Source organism: Piliocolobus tephrosceles, chromosome 9, assembly GCF_002776525.5.
Source record: "Piliocolobus tephrosceles isolate RC106 chromosome 9, ASM277652v3, whole genome shotgun sequence".
NCBI lineage: Eukaryota > Metazoa > Chordata > Mammalia > Primates > Cercopithecidae > Piliocolobus > Piliocolobus tephrosceles.
Genome location: NC_045442.1, coordinates 98,958,522 through 98,978,671, shown reverse-complemented (window position 1 = coordinate 98,978,671; position 20,150 = coordinate 98,958,522). Strand labels below are relative to the sequence as shown.

The window sequence follows — 20,150 nt, the reverse complement described above, 5'->3', positions numbered from 1 at the left end:
TGTTTTTTTCTTTAAGCTTTCTATTTTCTTGCATATTTCTCCCTTAACTTGTTGTGTCATTTTTTGGATTTCCTTGCATTGAGCTTCACCTTTTTCTGGTGCCTCCCTTAATAACTAACCTCCGGAATTCTTTTTCAGATAAAGCTGGGATTTCTTCTTGGTTTGGGTCCATAGCTGATGAAGTAGTATGATTTTTGTGGGGAATGTTAGAGAGTCTTGTTTTGTTATATTTCCAGGGTTGGTTTTCTGGTTCCTTCTCATTTGGATAGGCTCTGTCTTACGGAAGGTCTAGGGCTGAAGGCTGTTGTTCAAATTCTTTTGTCCCATGGAGTGTTCCCTTGATGTAGTACTCTCCCCCTTTTCCTATGGATGTGGCTTCCTGTGAGCCATACTGCAGTGATTGTTGTCTGTCTTCTGGGTCTAGCTACCCAGTGAGTCTGCCTGGCTCTGGGCTGGTAGTGGGGGTTGTCTGCACAGAGTCCTGTGATATGGTGGTTTAATGCTCTATTTTTGTGCTGGTTGGCCTCCTGCTGAGAGGTGGCACTTTCCAGAGAGCATCAGCTATGGTAGTGTGGAGAGGAAGGGGCCGTGGGCACGGCCCTAGAACTCCCAAGATTATGTGCCCTTTGTCTTCCCCTACCAGGGTGGGTAGGGAAGGACCATAAGGTGGGAGCAGGGCTAGGAGTGGCTGAGGTCAGACTCCTTGGGTGGGTCTTGCTGTGGCTGCTGTGGGGAATGGGGGTGAGATTCCCAGGTCACTGGAGTTGTGTACCTAGGGGGATATGGCTGCCTCTGCTGAGTCAGGTTGTCAGAGATGTTGGGCCAAGCGGGCAGTCACAGGGCTCACTCAGCTCCCACCCAAAATGAAGGGCCGGTCTCACTCCCACCCTCCTCTGCAATAGCCTTGAGTCTGTTTCCAGATGGTGGGTGAGTTGGGCTTGAAAACTTGCCCCAAGCTGTCTGCCTCACAGCTGCGAAAGAAAAGTGCTTGGTTCTTCCCCAACCTATGGAGTCTGCACACCGGATTTGTGCCTTCCCCTGAGTTCTGGCTAGGAGGCTTCTTGCCCTGTTCAAATTGTTACAAAGTTCAGCTAGAGATTTCCTTCTCCCTGTGGAGTTTTACCCCCTGCTTCTCTGTCTGTCCTCCCAGTGGATCCCTGTGGTTCCAGGCAGGAATGGCCTGCTTCGGGATCCAGTGAGCTCCCAGGGCTTTTCTGCTGCTTCCTCTACTCTTACATTTCACTTGGCTCTCTAAATGGACTCAGCTCCAAGTAAGGTTGGAAACTTTTCTGGTGAGCAGAACTTCTGTTTCTCCAGTGGAGAGTGTGTGTTCAGGAGAGGAGGGTCTCCCTTTCCCACTTCCGTGTGGGGCACTAACAGTATTTGGGGTGTCTCCCAGGTCCTGCAGGAGCTGTCTGCTTCCTTCAGAGGGTCTGTGGGTCCTTTTTTAGTTATTTTTAAGTGTACAATAAATGATTGTTGACTGTAGTTGCCCTGTTGTGCTATCAAATACTAGATCTTACTCATTCTATCTAATTATATTTTTGTACTCATTAACCATTGCCACTGCATTCCACCCCCTACTACTATTTGCAGCCTCTGGTAACCATCATTCTGCGCTCTATCTCCATGAGTTTAATTGTTTTGATTTTTAGCTCCCACAAATAAGTGAGAACATGTGAAGTTTGCCTTTCTGTGCCTGGCTTATTTCACTTAACGCAGTGACCTCTGGTTGCAAATGACAGGATCTCATTCTTTTTTTCTGACTGAATAGTACTCCATTATGTATATGTACTACATTTTCTTTATTCATTTGTCTGTTGATGGACACTTACATTGCTTCTAAATCTTAGTTATTTTGAATTGTGGTGCAATAAACGTGGGAGTACAGATATCTTTTTAATATACTGATTTCCTTTTTTTGTATATACCTAACAATAAGATTACTGGATTATATGTTAGTTCTATTTTTAACTTTTTTTTTTTTTTTTTGGAGACGGAGTCTTGCTGTGTTGCCAGGTTGAAGTGTAATGGTACGATCTTGGCTCACTGCAACCTCCGCCTCCCAGTTTCAAGTGATTCTCCTGCCTCAGCTTCCTGAGTAGCTGGGACTACAGGTAGGCGCCACCACACCCAGCTAATTTTTGTATTTTTAGTAGAGATGGCGTTTCACCATGTTGACCAGGATGGTCTCGATCTCTTGACCTTGTGATCTGCCTGCCTTGGCTTCCCAAAGTGCTGGGATTACAGGCGTGAGTCACCACACTTGGCCTATTTTTAACTTTTTAAGGAGAGGACACATTCTGTAAGGAAGTCATAAGGCCAGTCCATATTCAGAGGTAAGAGTGGCATGCATGTATAGAGTGGGAGAAAATTGTTGGAAATAATCCAACACAATATTCAATTTTTGTAAGTGTCCTAATGACATAAAATAATGCACATTTTCTACCTCTAGGTATAATAGTTAGCTTTTCCTAAATAACAAATTATTCCAAAACGTAGTAACTTAAAACAGTAGAATCATTATTTCTCATAGTTGCTGGGCAGCTCAGCTTAGTTTGGATGTGCAAGATAAGTTTTATTCCTATGTCTGACATTCCAGCTGGGACATCTGGGACAGGTGGGACTTCTTTCTGGTCTCTTATCCTCCAGGATGCTAGCTCTGGGTAGTTTAAAGAAGGATCCCTAGTAGCAAGAGATCAAAACAAAGCAGAAAGATCTCTGGAGGCCTAAGCTCCCATCACTCATGGTGCCATTTGTGTTGTATCCTCTTGGCCCAAACAAGAATTAGGCCAGCTGAGTTTCAAGAAGTGAGGAAATAGATTGTATCTTTTTATGGGAGCTACTGTGAAGAATTTATGGCCATTTGTAGTCTACCACAGTGGGGTATATATTTTATCTCTCCCTGTGTATAAAATTCAATTAAGTCTAGATTTGTTTCATGATTTTAATTTTCTATCATCTTAATTAGTTAGAATATTGACTAGGCTGCTATAGAAAGAGACCCTGTATAATTCAATGGCTTAAACAAGGTAGAATATCATTTTTATCTCATGTAAAGTTTGAGTTGATGGTTCCAGCAAGTTTAGTAGTTTGATATTGTCTGGTACCTAGACTCCTTACTACTTGCTCTTGTTTCTCATTGAAATGTATAAATTTTATTATATCTCAAATTTTTTATCTATATCAAGGAAGTTTTCTTATTTCTTTCATCATCATTTAACTTTCTTCTTCCTTTTATCCCGCTGAAACTCGTATTTGAATATTATGATTTCTAGATTGACTGTTTTAAGTCTTCTATCTTTTTCATCATGGCTTCTATGTGTATGTTTGTTCTGTGGTATGAGATATTCTTCCATTTAATTACAAGATTTCTAAACTTATTCTCAAAAGTAAGCAACCTTTTTCCTTTTCATTTCCTCTTGAACTTTTAAGTTAAAAAAAAGTTTGCTTTCTTTAAAAATCTCAGGCGATCCTAATTTAGGATTGCATCAGTCAGAGAACACTAATTGCATCAGTCAGAGAACACTATCAGGGTCTTAATGTTTTCTTTCTAATTATTTTCTGTTTATCCCTCTAGTTCTGCTTTAGTAGGGGCTACGTCTTCGGATTTTCAACTTCCTCTCTGAAGTTACTTAATCCCATCCCATGGTTTATTGCATTTCTGTGCCTGTTTATGGACGTGTTTCCTCAGCAGCTCGTTGGTCATGTATTGAAATCTCTTGTGTAGTTGTTGTAAGATTTACTTTTGTTCCCATTATCACGTGCTTCTGTTTTATAGATGCTATGTTCTCTCAAATTTCAATGAGAATAAAATGTAGATTTAGGGATTTCTTTTGTTTCTTAAAATAACTTTCTTTCAGAAAAGGGACATTTATTCTGTAAATATTTTTTTTTCTATTTTTTGCTTGGCTTTCATGTTTATTCTGATGAGAAGCAATTATTAAAATCATTTCCTTTTATATAATATGTCATTTTTCTTTGGCCACTTTTATTTATTTATTTATTTTTTTTATTTGGTTTTCAGCAGTTTGGCTTTTGTGTGGGCATGATTTTCTTTGTAAATATCAACTTGGGCAGCACTGAACATGTTGAGTATGTTAATTTCACAAAGTTTGGGACATTTTCAATGTATTATTGTTTTAAAAATATTTTGTCTACCACTTCCTCTCTCTCTTTTCCTTATGGAATATGATTACATATTAGACATTTGATTTTATCCCACAGTTGCCTCAGTATCTGTTAGTTAAAAAAAAATCTTTGTTGTTTGTATTTAGATTGGCTATTTTGTATTGATATATTTTCAAGTGGTTTGAGTTTTTCCACTGTCATCAGATCCAATCTGTTCTTATGCTCATACATTAAATTTTTAAATTCAGATATCACGATTTTCAGTTCCAGAATTTCCGTTTGACTTTTTTTTTTTTTTTTTTTTTTTTAAAGAGACATGGTCTTATTTTTGTTACCCAGGCTGGAGTACAATGGCAGGATCATAGCTCACAGCAGCCTTGAGCTCCTGGGCTCATATGATCCTTCTGCCTCAGCTTCTCAAGGAGCTAGAATTATAGGTGTGTACCACCATGGACGGCTAATTTAAAATGTGTTTTATAGACATAGCATCTCGCTATGTAGCCCAGGCTGGTCTTGAATTCCTGGCCTCAAGCAGTCCTCCCAACTCAGCCTCCTGAAATGCTGGGATTATAGGTGTGGCCCTGCATTCTTTATAGTTTATATTTCTCTGCTAAGATTTCCATATTTTTCTTTATTATGAGCATATTTTCCTTTATACTGGACATTTTTATTATACTTGCTTTAAACATCCGTATGTGAATTTTAAAATCTGGATTGTCTTGCTTGGGATCACTCTTTGCTCATTGTCTTTTATCTTAAGAATTAGTTTCACTTTTCTGTTTATTCAAATGTCAAGTATTTCTAAATTATATCCTGGCAATTATGAATATCATATTCTTGAAACCCTAGATTGTGTTATGTTCTTCTGATGGTTGTTATTGCTTTTTTCTTTAATATATAATTAATACTATTGGATTCAAAATGTAAATTCTATATTTAGGTAGCAGCTCAAATTGCATTTTAGTTTTTTTAGCTTTTGCTAGGCTGCTTAGTCTTCTTTATGCATATGTGGTTCAGGGGTCAGGTGGAGATTTGGGTAGAATTTATGCAAAGAATCTGGGTCTCCCTATCTTATATTCTTTTCTTTGTATAATTTCCCTCTAACCTTTCCAGTGGCTTGAATTGTCCTGAACTCTGTCCTCTGGTGGTTTTAAAATCAGTGATTAGGCACCTTGAATGGCTCAGATAGGAATTGCCCTCAAACTAAAAACCACAAAAATGAGAATCTTACCTAGAGTTCTTCCCTTCCTCCAAGTGTCACCTTCCCTCAAGAATCTACCTACACTTGGCTAGGTGTGTGGTGGCTCATGCCTATTATCCCCATGCTTTGGAAGGCTGAGGCAGGAGGATGGCTTGAGCCTACGAATTTGAGACTGCAGTGAGCTAGGAACCCACTGCTGCACTCTAGCCTGGGTAACAGAGCAAGACCCTGTCTCTAAAAAATATAAAATAAAACAAATAAAATAAAATAAAATAAAAATAAAATAAAATAAAATAAAATAATAATTAAAATAAAATAAATCTGCCTACTCCTGATTGTTCTCCTATTGTTGATACTTGTATTTAGTCCAGAGTTTATGGTTGTTATGTGTGGCAGCATTTGTCCAGTGGGAACTCAGTCATATCAGAAGCAGAACTGGGAACTCTAAATATGGTCCTCAAAGTGTCTTTAATTTGATGGAGAATTCCTGGAACATCATGTGAAACAGAATTTGCTCATTTGCACAAAGCCAGAACAATGTTTATTTTGTGTTAAGAGTAAAGGTTCTTCTTTTAGTAAAATTTGAAATTTTTCTTTTTAAATATTTCAGGTCTAGAGGAAAGCAGAAATGAAACGTTTAATTTATTGCAATTGTAATTTACCCGATTCATGCTCAGTTTGCCTGTGAAAAATCAATAGGAAGCTTTAGCTTCAGGCATTATCCATCATTACACCTGAGAGGTGTGCAGTTCAATGTCTATGCTCAAATCTTATCTTGGCTATCTATGGGTTTTAGAAAAGTAATACTGGTAAAACTAAATTAATTAAAAATACCAAAGTAAACACCGTTTTCCTGCTTGTTACTTCCTAGAAAGTAGCACGTCTGGAAATTGAGAACAAAGTCCTTCAGGAGCAATTGAAACAGGCTTTACAGGTAAAGGATGTCATGTTTCTTTAACATTGTTAACAAGTAAAGAAAATATCCACAAAGAACTTTTCAAATGAATAATTTTTACTTTGTAAGCTAAGAGGTCTACATATTCTACTGTTTGGCCAGGTTTAAACTATATTCATTTTATGCATTAGGGATATATTAATAAAATTTAATATTCATTCTTATAAAAAATAGTGAGATATAAAGAAAACCAAACATTCCTAAGCTAATAAAGGCAATCTTCATCTGTCATGGTTGCAGTATAAAAAAAAAGAAAAGGAAAAGAAAAAAAGACAATGTATTTCAAGCTGATAAGCAGTATACTTAAAGGTAAAATACTGCAAGCATTCCAATTAAACTCAGTTGAACCAAGATGTTGACTCTTACCACTCTTTTTAAAATTCTAGTTAAATAATACAGTAAGAAATGAAAAAAGCTATAAGCATTTCATAAATGAATAGACAAAAGTATATTTGTGTATTATAAAATTGTTTTGCCTACCATCTTGGTAAAAATGTAAAGGACAGAAATATGTAGTATTTGTGGTTGTATACGGAAATGAGCAACTTTTCTCATACTTCTATTATCAAAAAAGTATGAATTGATATATTCATCATTTTTTTGATAATAGAAGTATGAAAGATATTTGTTATGCCTTTTCTGGGAGACAGAAAAGACATAGCAAACTTGGAAAGATGTGGCCTTTTCACTCAATAAAAGCTTTTAAAAGTTTGTCCTAAAGAAGAAAAAAGTATACAGAGAGTTTGCACAAGTATGTACAATGTCATATGTTTTCATAGCAAAAATTTTGGAATGATCTAAATGTCCATTGATAAGGAGTTTGCTAAGATAATTATGGTATATTATTAAATGTACTTCTGCTACCTATTCTGATTTAAATGTACATGTATTGTTATAGAAACATATCTATGACATTATTTAATGAAAAGAGCATAATATGTGAGTATGTATAATATGACCCAATTTAGATAAACATTTAAAAAATTTGTCTGGGGATGGTGGTTAATGCCTGTAATCCCAGCACTTTGAGGGGCTGATGCCGGTGGATCACTTTGAGCCCAAGAGTTGGCAATCAGCCTGGGCAACGTGGTGAAATCCTGTCTCTACTAAAAATACACAGACTGACTGAGTGTGGTGGTGTGGGCCTGTAGTCTCAGCTACTTGGGAGGCTGAGGTGGGGGGATGACTTAAACCCAGGAGACTGGAGGTTGCAAAAAAACCTGCATATATATATTTAAACTTTTCTAAATATAGCTAGTGTGTATATAGATATATATGTACATACACTATATATGTGTATATAGTGTGTATATATGTGTGTGTGTATATATATGTAGTGTGTGTATATATATACACACACTAGCTATATTTAGAAAAGTTTAAAAAGGATATACCTCAAAATGTTAATTGTAATTTTTCTTTATGAGGTGAGATTATTTGTGAATTTTCTTTTTGTTTATATATTCTTTTATATAAATAAGTTAATTGTATGACTAAATAAAAATTATAAAAAGTGACATTTTCAAGGAGAATTTTATTCCAGAATAAATAAATTGTTTTCCACATTTTATTTCATTCTTTGATATTATAGGTGCTAATTATCCTTCTTATAGTCTATCAGTTTTTATAATATATACCTTAAATGAATTTTTATTTTGCTTGTATAATAATTAGAGCCTTAAAAATAACAGCCAGGAGAAACTCCTGGGTATAAAAATACCCCTCAAAGGTGGAAGAGGTTTCTTCACAACTTCTGATTTTAACTGTGGAATTATTAAAGTATGAATTATACCAATAGCTTACCTTTGCTCACTTCAACTCAGTAAAAATGAGTTGAGAAATCATGTAGGCATAAATATATGCAGATTCCTGAATGTTTTAGTATTGGCAGGAAAATATCAGAAAATGTTTAATAAACTGGTACTTTTTTAAAAACAGGAAGCTGAAAAAGCTAAGCATCAACTTAACTATTTCCTAAATCAAGAGAGGAAGTTACTTAAAAGTGAGGGGAAAACTGAGACAACCATGCGAGTGGGTAATAGTCAAACAGAAGTTAAAGGTGAAGATTCAAAAACTATACCATTGGAGAAGGAAACAAGAAAATCACTGGTTTCAGATTCAGGTGGACAGAGGGCAAGTGATAAAATCCAAGAATATCCACAGGTGAGGAAATAACCAAAATGGAGACAGTAGTATATGTTGTGAGAAATTTGTCTTTTATATTATTATTTACTTCATTTGTATATGTTATTTAAAAAATCATGCTTCTGTTTTTGGGTTTGTTTTTACTTTTTCCCTTTACCTTCTGGATATGTCAACTCATTATTATCTTTGAATACTAAACTATGACTTAAATATATACTGATTTTGAATGGCCACATGAGCATCTGAGAGTTGAGTCCTTTATTTTTACCTTCTCTTTTTGTGTAATTTTTATTGTGAACAACCTCAACTTCTTCCTGGAAAGATAAATAATAAAGATAGTTTCTTTGAGAGCAATAAAAATTATTAAAGTTGTTAGGTCATGTATATAAATGGAGTAAGGTACACTGAATTGAATATAAAATATTTAAAGAAATGTCGGATTGTCTGTCAGCTGCTTTAAGACAAAGAACAAAAGAAGCAGCACAACTTAAAATCTGCTAGTCATTTTATAGCTGCTATTATTATAAAATCTACTAGTCATTTTATATCTGCCATTATTATAAAATCTGCTAGTCATTTTATATCTATGTATATGGGCTAGTCATTTACACAAGACCATAAGATAGCCATTAGCACCTCCATTTTGAGGATGAAACCAAAACTTTAAAAAATTAGCCATGCCACATTACAGTGAGTAATATTGAGTTAGATTTCAAATTCAGGTCTTTCTAGCTCCAAAATCACATCTGAAGATATCTTCTTTGCTTGTCTATATGGCTGCATTTGAAACTTGCTTTGTTAAAAGCTTTATTGTTTTCTGTTTCCCGGTATTTATCTCCTAATCCAAAACAAAGGTTTTCATATATGACAGAAAAAGTTAGATTAAATAGTAAAATGAACCTAAGCAGAACAGTAGCTAAAACATCATATTGCTTTCACATAAGTGATTCTAATTTTAGTGGGTTTATATATAGATCAATACACATCTGTCTTCTTGTGTATCTAGCTTAACACTCATTAATTAAACGTCTATTATATGCTAGATTCTTTGCATAGACGATGTATATAATGTCATGTACTCAGATGGCTTGTTCTGGTAATAGTGAAACAGGAGATATCATTATTGGAGATTTTGATGTAATAGAAGTTTATACTCACTGTCCATGTTCTTATAGTAATTTAACTGTAATCTTCTTTCTCAATCACTGTATTAAAACTATTTTTGCCAAGGTTACAACAAATCTATCTGATGCTATTCTGAAGGATGCTTTATAGTTTCTTTCTTTCTTTCTTTTTATTTTTTTGAGATGGAGTTTCTCTCTTGTTGCCCAGGCCGGAGTGCAATGTTGTGATCTCAGCTCATTGCAACCTCCGCCTCCCAGATTCAAGTGATTCTCCTGCCTCAGCCTCCTGAGTAGCTGATATTACAGGTGCCTGCCACCATGCCTGGCTAAGTTTTTATATTTTTAGTAGAGATGGAGTTTCACCATGTTGGTCAGGCTGGTCTTGAACTGCAGACCTTAGGTGATCCACCTGCCTCAACTTCCCAAAGTGCTGGGATTACAGGCATGAGCCACTACGCCTGGCCAGATGATTTATAGTTTAATCTCATTTGTCCTCTTAGCAGCATTTAACCATGTTTAATCATTTATTTTAAAATATTTTTGTATTATACTTTAAGTCCTGGGGTACATATATAGTCTATAGCTTGTTTGAGAAACAGCATAATTATTTGGTTTTCCTTACATATTTTTGGGATGCCTCTTTGGTCTCCTCTTGCTCTGCTCATTCTTTAAATGTTAGTACATCTCTGGGTTCTGTCCTAGAGTTTCTTTTTATTCCATATACTCTTTCTGAACATGCTCATATCCCTTCATGGCTTCTAGGGCCATATAAATCTCTTATCTCTAACTTGAATAACACCTCATTTCCAGACCTATTATTCATTAACATACTGAATTTTTCTATTTCAATGGGCTTCAAACATCTAGAATTCACCATGTCCCCAAAAGAACCAATTGCGTTCTTCTCAGACCCGCTTTATCTCTCAGTATTCAGTCTCCTGGCATCCTCATCCATCTAATTGCTGAAACTAGAAAGTCCAGCATCACTGTTATTTCTTTTTTTCCTTTGTCTTGACCCAATTATTATACATCAAATTCTGTCCAGTTTTCTCAATATTACTGACAGTTCTGTTAGTCAGACTCCCACCAGGACTCTAATTGGTCTCTCTCTTTCCAGGCCAATCTCCATGTTGGTGGCTAGTCATCTTGCAAAAATTGATATTTGTTTGTTACCTTCTTGCCTAAAATCTTTAATGCTTTCTATTGCCCTTACTTTAAGAACAAAGTCCTAATTATGGTTTAAGGCTTTGTCACATCTGGTCTTTTCCTGAGGCCCCAGCCTCATCTTTAATTATCCCCCCAGGCTATTGCACATGCTTTCATATGCACATGTGTATCATATATTTTATGCTTTAGCTACACTGAACCTTCTTTAAGTTCATAGAACATATGGTGTTTTCTGTAACCTTAAGTATTTTGCCTATTTTGTTCTCTGCTTGAAACACTGTTTCTCCCTTCTCCATTTCCTAAAATGTATCTGGTTAAAAGATAAATGAGAAACAAAAAGTACTGTTTCAGTTATTTTTTGCAGCATAACAAATTATGCCAAAATTTAGTGGTGTACACAGCAAACATGTACTATCTCAGAATATTTGTAGGTCAGGAATCCTAATGTTCCTCAGCTGTGTCCTCTGACTCAGGTTCCCTCTCACAAGGATGTAGCCAAGGCATTACCCTTGGCTGTATGTATTTTAAGGTCCAACTGGAGAAGGATGTACTCCCAAGCTCATTCATGTACTCACATGACTGTTGTTAGGCCTCAGGTTCTTGCTGGCTATTGATTTGAGACATCAGTACTTTGCTATAGGGGCCTCTCCATAATGTAGCTTACAACATGGAAACAAAGGCAGAGTGAGATATAGGGAGACATAGATGGAGAGAAATCGACAGGGAGACAGAGACAGAGAGGGAATCTAATCTTGGAAATGACGTTGCATCACTTTTGTCATATCCTGTTCATTAAAAGTAGAAGTAGCCACTAGCGCCAGCTCACACACAAGGGAAAGGTGTACCACTGGCATGAACACCATGAGCAGGGATCACTGGTAGCCATTTCAGAGGCTGCCTATTATGAGTATTAATAGATAAGTATGAGATTGTGAAAATTCCTGAATCGAATGCTAAATCAAGCAGTTTGGTCTTCAATTTTCGGAAAAGAAAATTTCTGGGTAAAGGAATAACATGTAAGATACTGTTTGTAAAGAGGATAATTGTGCATCAGTGGGGTAGATGTATTCTTCCCTTTTATTGATCCCATAATTAATAAGGTTTTTGTGTATATTGTAACTATAAATTAATTTCATTTTTTCTGCTGATAGAGTTCTCCTGGGTATCATAGTGCCCTTGGTTGGCTGTGGAGCTGTAATATTATTAGTATCAAGAGCAGGCTTTCTCATCTGAGGTGGGAAGGCCTCAATGCTCTTGGGTCTGGGCTTCACAGGGAAGCCACCTTATCACCCTTTGCTCTTGGGAATAGACACCTAAAATTTACAAGTAAAGGAAAAATATTTGAAACTCCTAGTACTGGACACTATATTACACAAAAGGCCTGTCATATGTATGTCATAATGACAAGTTGGAAAAAGTAGTTCCTTTTTGTTTTTGCATCTGTTTTTGAGGTTGTTTATTAGAATAATAGTCTTTTTTAATTCGGAGGGAGGGGCAAGAACTATTATTGTTTCTGTCAGGAACTATACATAATTATCTATAAACTTTTAATTAATGGAGGATGATAATACTTTATAAGAATACTGTGGCCGGGTGCAGTGGCTCATGCCTGTAATCCCAGCACTTTGGGAGGCGGGCAGGAGGATCACTTGAGGTCAAGAGTTGGAGACCAGCCTGGCCAATATGGTGAAACCCTGTCTCTACTAAAAAAAAAAAAAAAAAATTAGCAGGCATGGTGGTGTGTGCCTATAATCCCAGCTGTTCTGTAGGCTGAGGCAAAAGAATCACTTGAACCCAGGAGGCAGAGGTTGCAGTGAGCCCAGATAGTGCCACTGTACTCCAGCCTGCATGACAGTATGAGACTCTGTCTCAAAAAAAAAAAAAAAGAATACTGTGAGGGTATAATGAGATAATGCTTATGAACTGTTTTTGTGTATCATGAAGTCCTATGTAACTGTTATTTTGCATCCCTGTTTAGCTCTGTAGGAGTTCTCTGCATAGGCTGTATGAAAATCATTGGTGATTTATTAGTTAGTATATAGAATAACTATTGTGACTATTGTGACATATAGACACAAAATGTATGATGGCTCTAACACAATGGAAGCTTCTTTCCTGGTGTTAATAGTTCAAGGAAGTTCAAGGTCAGTGTTCGCGGTAGGGAGTTCTGCTCCACAGGGTTGTTAAGGTATCCTGGCATATGGAAGCTTTGCCATCTTACATGTGGCTTCCTGAGCCACACTGGGCATAGTTACCTAGCTATCAGAAAAGAATATGGAGGACAAACATAAGTAATTTTCATTGACCTGGCTGGAGGAGATGCACATCCTTTTTTCTCACATTCTTTTTGCTACATTTAACTACAGGGGGAATTAACAAATGTAGACTAACATTGAGTCTAAGAAGAAGAGAAGATTAGTTTGTTGACCATTTAGAAGTCTTTGCCACAGGGGAATAAGGATAAAACCAGTTAATCTCTGCATAAAAGAAACTGAATTAGATGAAAATCAGGTCCAGAATAAAACCTAGAATCAATATTTATACTATAGGAAAGAAAGTATGTATTATATTCACAAGAGGTAATTTATTAATAAAAATCACACTTTTAAGGCCACTGGCCCTTTTTTTTTTTGAGACGGAGTCTCACTCTTGCCCAGACTGGAGTGCAATGGTGCAATCTTGGCTCACTGCAACCTCTGCCTCCTTGGTTCAGGTTCAGACAATTCTCCTGTCTCAGCTTCCTGAGTAGCTGGGATTACAGGCACCTGCCCCTACGCCCAGCTAATTTTTGTACTTTTAGTGGAGACAAAGTTTCGTCATGTTGGCCAGGCTAGTCTTGAACTCCTGACCTCAGGTGATCTGCCTGCCTTGGCCTCCCAAAGTGCTGGGATTACAGTTGTGAGCCACCTTGCCCGGCTGGCCTAACACTGTTGGTTACATACTTCTGTAAACATATTTGAACATGTATTCTCAGTATACTTATTTTAAAATTGATAAATTACAAAAAGCACCTCCACAGTTTATTATGCATAATATTAGCATTATGCATCCTTCAACAAGAATATTTAAAAGGATTAGATAATTATGTAACAGACAAGTTTGAAATAAATTTTGGGCTACTGTGCTGCAGCTGTTTTCTTGTACTGCGTTGCTCTAATAAACATGCTTTTCTTTCGCTCAAAAAAAACTTTTTGTTTACTTAAAGTATAAAACCTTATTTGCTCTTAATTTAGAAATACAAGTGTAATTTTAGGGCCTACTCTCCTTCTTTAGTGTCTCTTTCAATGCTAAAATATGATAATTTCTTTGCTTTTTCGATACCTTAATCTTACAAAATTGTCATATTAAATGACATTTTTCTAAATGACTGAATGTAAACATTGTATATGCATACTTGATGTTTTTAAATCTAGTATTATCTTTATCACAGATCATTGCCCAAAGCGGAAGACTGATTGAAAAAAGGTAAAATGCTTTTTAAAAATTTGTTCTGTCATTTTCTAATCTTTATCAGTTCACATACCTAAGTAATGAAAATAACCATATTAAATTTTATGTCACAAAACTCTTTGAAACTAATTTTAAGTAGAAAATGTTAGAAACTTTAGATATCAAAGTTTGAAGAGTTGATACAGTCAAAAGTAAAAATTAAATGAAAAATTTAAATTAAGGACCAGGTCTATGTACAAACACACTTTTTTTTTTCTGACAACAACAATTAAAATTTCCAGATAGTGAGGAACTAACCCTTATTTTCAACTTAGTTATCATCAAGATACACGAGCTAGATACATAAAAAACTTACTGAAAAATCATTTTTACCTTCCATTTTAACTCAGTTACTATATGCACACATATATATGTACATGCATTCACATATATAATTGAGTTGATTGATTCATCCAATTAAATCTTATAGTTCTCACTGGTGAATCTCTTTCATTATTATATTATGATTGATTCACAGACTTTCTTGAGTCACATTACCATGGAGTAAAGAGGAATTACCTAGAAGTATGCATTTATGTACTTCATTGCCATTTTAAATATTTATGGATTATAGACCCAGGTGAATTAGCAAGAATTAGGTAATAAGTGTAATGATTAATGGCCAGAAGTTTTGAAAATGTTCATTTTAAATGTTTGTGTGAATGTTTATATTTAAAAGTATATATTTTTAAATACTAACTAAATATATACTAAAAACTACATGTTTTAAATACAATGTCCAAGAGAAAATTAGACATTGGTCCACTTGTTGCTTTGCAAACTTATTATGGTTGGTTTCTTATTGTTGATTTCTTTATATTTTAAATATGTATGGTCAGCATTATAAGCTTTTGAGAATATATAAGGAAAATTATTAATAATTATCTTCAACAGTAATGGGAACTTATGTATCATGCAGAAATAGGAAGAAATAAAGCAAAAGCATGGTGCTTTTTTTTTTTTTAAGATGGAATCTGGCTCTTATTGCCCAGGCTGGAGGGCAGTGGCATGATCTCAGCTCACTGCAACCTCCGCCTCTTGAGTTCAAGCGATTCTCCTGCCTCAGCCTCCCCAGTAGCTGGGATTACAGGTGCCCGCCACTGTGCCCGGCTAACTTTTATATTTTTAGTAGAGACGGGGTTTTGCCATGTTGGCCAGGCTGGTCTCAAATTCCTGTCCTCAGGTGATCCACTCACCTCAGATTCCCAAAGTGCTGGGATTACAGGCATGAGCCACTGTGTCCAGCTGGTGCTCTTATATTCATACTCAGATTATGGTAGAGCATGAAATACTACTATAGTTTTCCATGCAATCATGGTGACCTATAGCCTTTGAAAATCCTGCAGAGCCAGTAGTTTATCACCCTAAAGAACATGAGGTGGTAACTTTTGATATAAGTTGTGTTAATATTGAACATTTAGTTGCTGCTGATAAATGTGATAGGCTCTTTGTACATTGGTAAATCCCAGAAAATACAAACATTGGCTTACAAAAAGCATTTTTAAGAGAGTTTCTAGTCTCTATGAAGACATGGTAAGGCAGTCTCAGTTACTTTCCATGGGTGTTCGGAAAAATCTTAAAGAGGGGTTATGATAATGTTACCTAGTGAGTTACTACCCCTGCCAGCCCTCATTCTACTTTTCTGGTAAGTCACATTTTAGAATTTTAATGGGAAGTGATAGAATGGAAGAAGGGTTCAATGAAGAACAACAGAATGAGGATGATAGGACATCAAGATTAAAAAAAATCGTAGAGTGAATATATCAAATAATCCCTCTTAAATGCCTTTTTTCCCCTAGAAATGTTGATTGATGTAATAACTTCAGGAGGAAGATGATTGTAATTCATTTCAATTCAGTTTAGCTCAAATGAGGAAACACTGACTGAGCATCCATGCTGTGCAAGGCACTGTACTGGGTATTATGGGATATAAAGGGCTTCAAATATATGGTATTGCCCTCAATGCATTAACAGTCTAGTAGGGTTGACTAGACATGCACAAAAATAAGTGGAGTATAATGCAGACGTTGCATTCTATAAAACATTACCAAGAAGCTACATCAAAGAAGAGGAAAAGTTATTTCTGACTGGATTAAGAATTATGTACCATTTAATTTAAGAAAGATGGTTGGGTTGGATTTTAACAGGGAAATGTGAGGAAAGGGTGTGCCGAGTGGACAGAACTTTGCTTTGAGGCAAAGATGAGGATGTTCAGAATCTATACAGTGTGCTCAGGAAAAGGCCAAAAATTCATTTTGTTTGGATCCTAGACTAAGGATGGGATCCTAGATCTAGATCTAGATCCCACAATAATCTAGATCCTAGATCTAGATCTAGATCCCACAATAATGGGAAATATGAGATGAAATAGGTTGTTTCAGCTTGATAGGTTTTATAGAATTTCCCTCAATAGCTTTAGGTTAATTATTATATATTATATAATAATATAATATAATACATTACATATTATATTATATTGCTAAACATAATAAAAATTCAAACTATTAAGCACATGGCACAATATTATTCATCAACCTTCATTTTGGGTTACTTCTTAGATCCTAATAGAGTTTCTGAAATACTTTGGAAAAGTCTCCCAAACCTTCAGAGAGTGGATGGGAGCGAAGTAAGGAGACCCCACCTGAGCAGATACATGGTATTGCTTACAATAAAGTACAATTTTGCTCTTTACAACATTTATCAGTTTATTTTGGCTTAGGGAATGAGTTAGTGGTAAACAGTTAATCAAACAATAGATTTTAATGATTTATTGTTTCACATCATGTGCGTTGTTAGCTTTTCTTAAATGTTTTGCGGCATTGAAATTCACACTTTTAGAAATGAAAATGTAAACCAATTCATGGTGTTTTATTTTTAAGAGTTACACAGTCAACCTATTTCTTTCTAAATACTTTCATTAGGACTTTCACTATTACTTGGGTTTTCTATAAAGCACAAAAACATACAAGAGAAGAGTGGTGGAACTTGTCCATTTTTTTCTCCATAGATTAGATGATTAGCTGTTGAATTTACTCATTCATTTATTCAACCAACTCATTCAACAGATACTTTTGTCACCTTCATATGTCCAGTTCTTTTTGGGATATTTTGTTTTACTGAAAAATCAGACAGATAAGATGCCTTCTCTTGTGGTACTTACATTGTAACAGGAGAGACAAAACATAAGTAAAAATAAATGAAGACTAATACATGAAGGTAATGAAACTACATATCTGACAGTCACAGGGAAGGATAATTTAGATTGGGGGTCAAAGAAGGTGTTAACATTGAAGAAAAGGCATTATCTAATTGTGAAATAAAAGCGTTAAAATGTTTTGTTTCTTTTCAATTTTTATCAAAATAAATTTCTACAAATGAAAATTTATGTTATAACTAAAAGATCTAGATAGACTAAAGCAGCTTTTAATATCCTCAGTTAACTGGGATAACAGTTAAGGGGTATATGACTAGTGACCCAAATAGTAGTCATAAGATAGATTTTATAGAGGAAACCCTGCAATCCAGGAAGCAATAGAGGATACAATATTCCCTTAGTTGTCGTTATTCCATACAGAAATAGACTTAGATTAAGCAAAGCTGAATTCACCATAGAAGATGCTGCTGAGTGGAACCCACTTCTCACGTATCACTTTACAAAATTATAGGGGAATTGGGAGGGCATAGAGAGCATCTAATCAACTGTGTATCACTGAGAGCTTCCTGGTTGGGGCAATGGCCTTGTTGGAAAAAGGGAGAAGGGAGTAGGTACTTTATATACCAATGTAGCTGGTATCAGTGAGTCAAACAGTCCTGCTGAGCCAGCTCTGTGAAACCACAAAAAGAGGGAAGAAAGAGAATCACCAGGACCATCCATGAATAAAGATTTGTCTCACTGCTGTCCACCCTTTGGTCTTGGAGACTCATTATTATAGATCTCTGCATTAGCTCTGGCTGACACCTGGACCTGAGCATACCAATTTCCTTAGTATTGTCTGGGAGAAGAATATTAGTAAGGTCACCAGCTGGGTTAGATGAGGATGTAGAACCAACATCCTAATAACTTCACATTATGAACTCTTTTTCCCGGCTAAGTACAGACACCTTTGTTTTGGAATGTCTGTTCCACATCTGCCATAGGAAAGAGAAAGTCATTCATCACCTCCCTTGAACATCTGCCTCCAACCATTTCCCAGGGTCAGATATGTTCACATCTGACAAACAGATCTGTTTTTCTCCATGGAGATGAGCCATATTGTCCTTTGTCTGGAGTGATAGTTCAGTGGGGACCCCAAAGTTACCATTTTGCCATCATAGGTCACCTGCAGGGTTAGAAGAGGATGTCTGCAGCACCATCTGATGCTTTTAAATGAGCAATATATTGTGTGTTCCCTTGCAACTGAGGTCAAAGCAAAGGGGGTTAAAAAAAAGAAAAGAAAAGAAAAGGAGTATACTATTTCTCTTGAAATGATATTATTCTCTACTCCCTAACTTCTAGGTACTTTGGAGTTTAACCATGGCAAGAGGGGCCCTTGCTTGGTATGGTAGCCTGTAACTTGTAAACAATTAAGGAAAAGTGGACTGACAAGCCTTGTGGAGGTTGTTTTCAAAGAGGCTGCCTTAAATGGCAAGTAGAATAAGCTTGATGGACAACAATGGCCTGTATGTCTTTTTTTTTTTTTTTTTGATATAGGATCTCACTTTGTCCCCTAGGCTGGAGTGCAGTGGCACCATCATGGCTTAGTGCATCTTCAACCTCCCACACTGAAGCCATCCTCCCACCTTAGCCATCTGATTGGCGGGGACCACAGGCATGCACCACTACACCCAGCTAATTATTTTTTATAGAGACACAGTCTCCCTATGTTGCCCAGGCTGGTCTAGAACTCCTGGACTCAAGGGCTTTTCACACCTCAGCTTCCTGAAGACTTCTATGTCTTTTGAATAAATTCCTTATCGTCCATTGTGTTCCTTCATGGTGAGATGGATTTGAACAGGAACCCAAGACTATACTAGAGATGATGGTCACACATTCTTAATTGGCTTTTTCATGTCAAATGTTTTCCTTTAGATTCAGTTCCTTCTCATGGACGTATACACAAAGAATATAAGAATTGAGCTTGTGACTAAGTTGTTGTAACTATTTCCTTGGGTAAAGGTTACCTCAGAAAAGCAAGTGTAAAGAGTTCTGTTGTCCAGGCGTTGTGGCTCACACCTATAATCCCAGCACTTTGGGGGGCTGAGGCAGGCGGATCACAAGGTCAGGAGTTCAAGACCAGACTGGCCAATTTGGTGAAACCCCATCTCTCCTAAAAATACAAAAATTAGCTGGGCATGGTGGCGCATGCCTGTAGTCCTAGCTACTTAGGAGGCTGAGGCAGAGGAATCGCTTGAATTCGGGAGGTGGAGGTTGCAGTGAGCCGAGATCATGCCACTGGGTGACAGAGTGAGACTCCATTATATTAAAAAAAAAAAAAAAAAAGAGTTCTGTCCTAGGGGACCCAATAGCCTGACAGTGTAACTAGGCTCATTACTGATGGCTCATTAGTCTTTATAAGGGTGCAATTCAGTCAGTCTGAGGAGATTGTGCTCTATGGCCATGAAGAATGACTGAAGTTTACCCAGTTTTGAAAGATGTCCAATACCATGGGATCTCAACAACTCACCATCATTATGGTGAAGGAATGTGTCACTCCATTAAGATTTTATGACCTTTGAGAGAGGCTTTTCCATTAGTTAATCATGATTTCTTGTCAGGTGGCAAATCTTTCAGGCAAGTACCTTACCGAGTCAATGGTTTGTTTAAAACAGCAGAGAGATCTCTGCGCCTGTGAGTGTAAGGCCATATTTTATGAATTTGTCTAAGGTCTAATTGATTGGATGTGCAATATTCCGCTTTTAGTAGAATTTTCCTGGGCATGTACCACTTTGTCAGATTTTG

The 20,150-nt window shown here is 36.4% G+C and overlaps 1 protein-coding gene across 2 annotated transcripts in view; it reads left to right on the top strand.

Moving 5' to 3' along the window:
- The window catches only part of LOC111546657 (coiled-coil domain-containing protein 7), a 124,706-nt gene extending 107,800 nt beyond the window's left edge, over nt 1-16,906 (top strand). Inside the window, exons 15-18 of one of the 2 annotated variants that reach the window (XM_023218145.3) lie at nt 6,204-6,266; nt 8,226-8,450; nt 14,154-14,188; nt 16,771-16,906. In XM_023218145.3, the coding sequence (XP_023073913.2) occupies nt 6,204-6,266; nt 8,226-8,450; nt 14,154-14,188; nt 16,771-16,777 (330 nt within the window). In that variant the 3' untranslated portion in view covers nt 16,778-16,906. The remainder of the gene's footprint in view (nt 1-6,203; nt 6,267-8,225; nt 8,451-14,153; nt 14,189-16,770) is intronic. The other variant, XM_023218144.3, reaches the window with a different exon arrangement.
- The last annotated feature ends 3,244 nt before the right edge of the window (nt 16,907-20,150 follow it).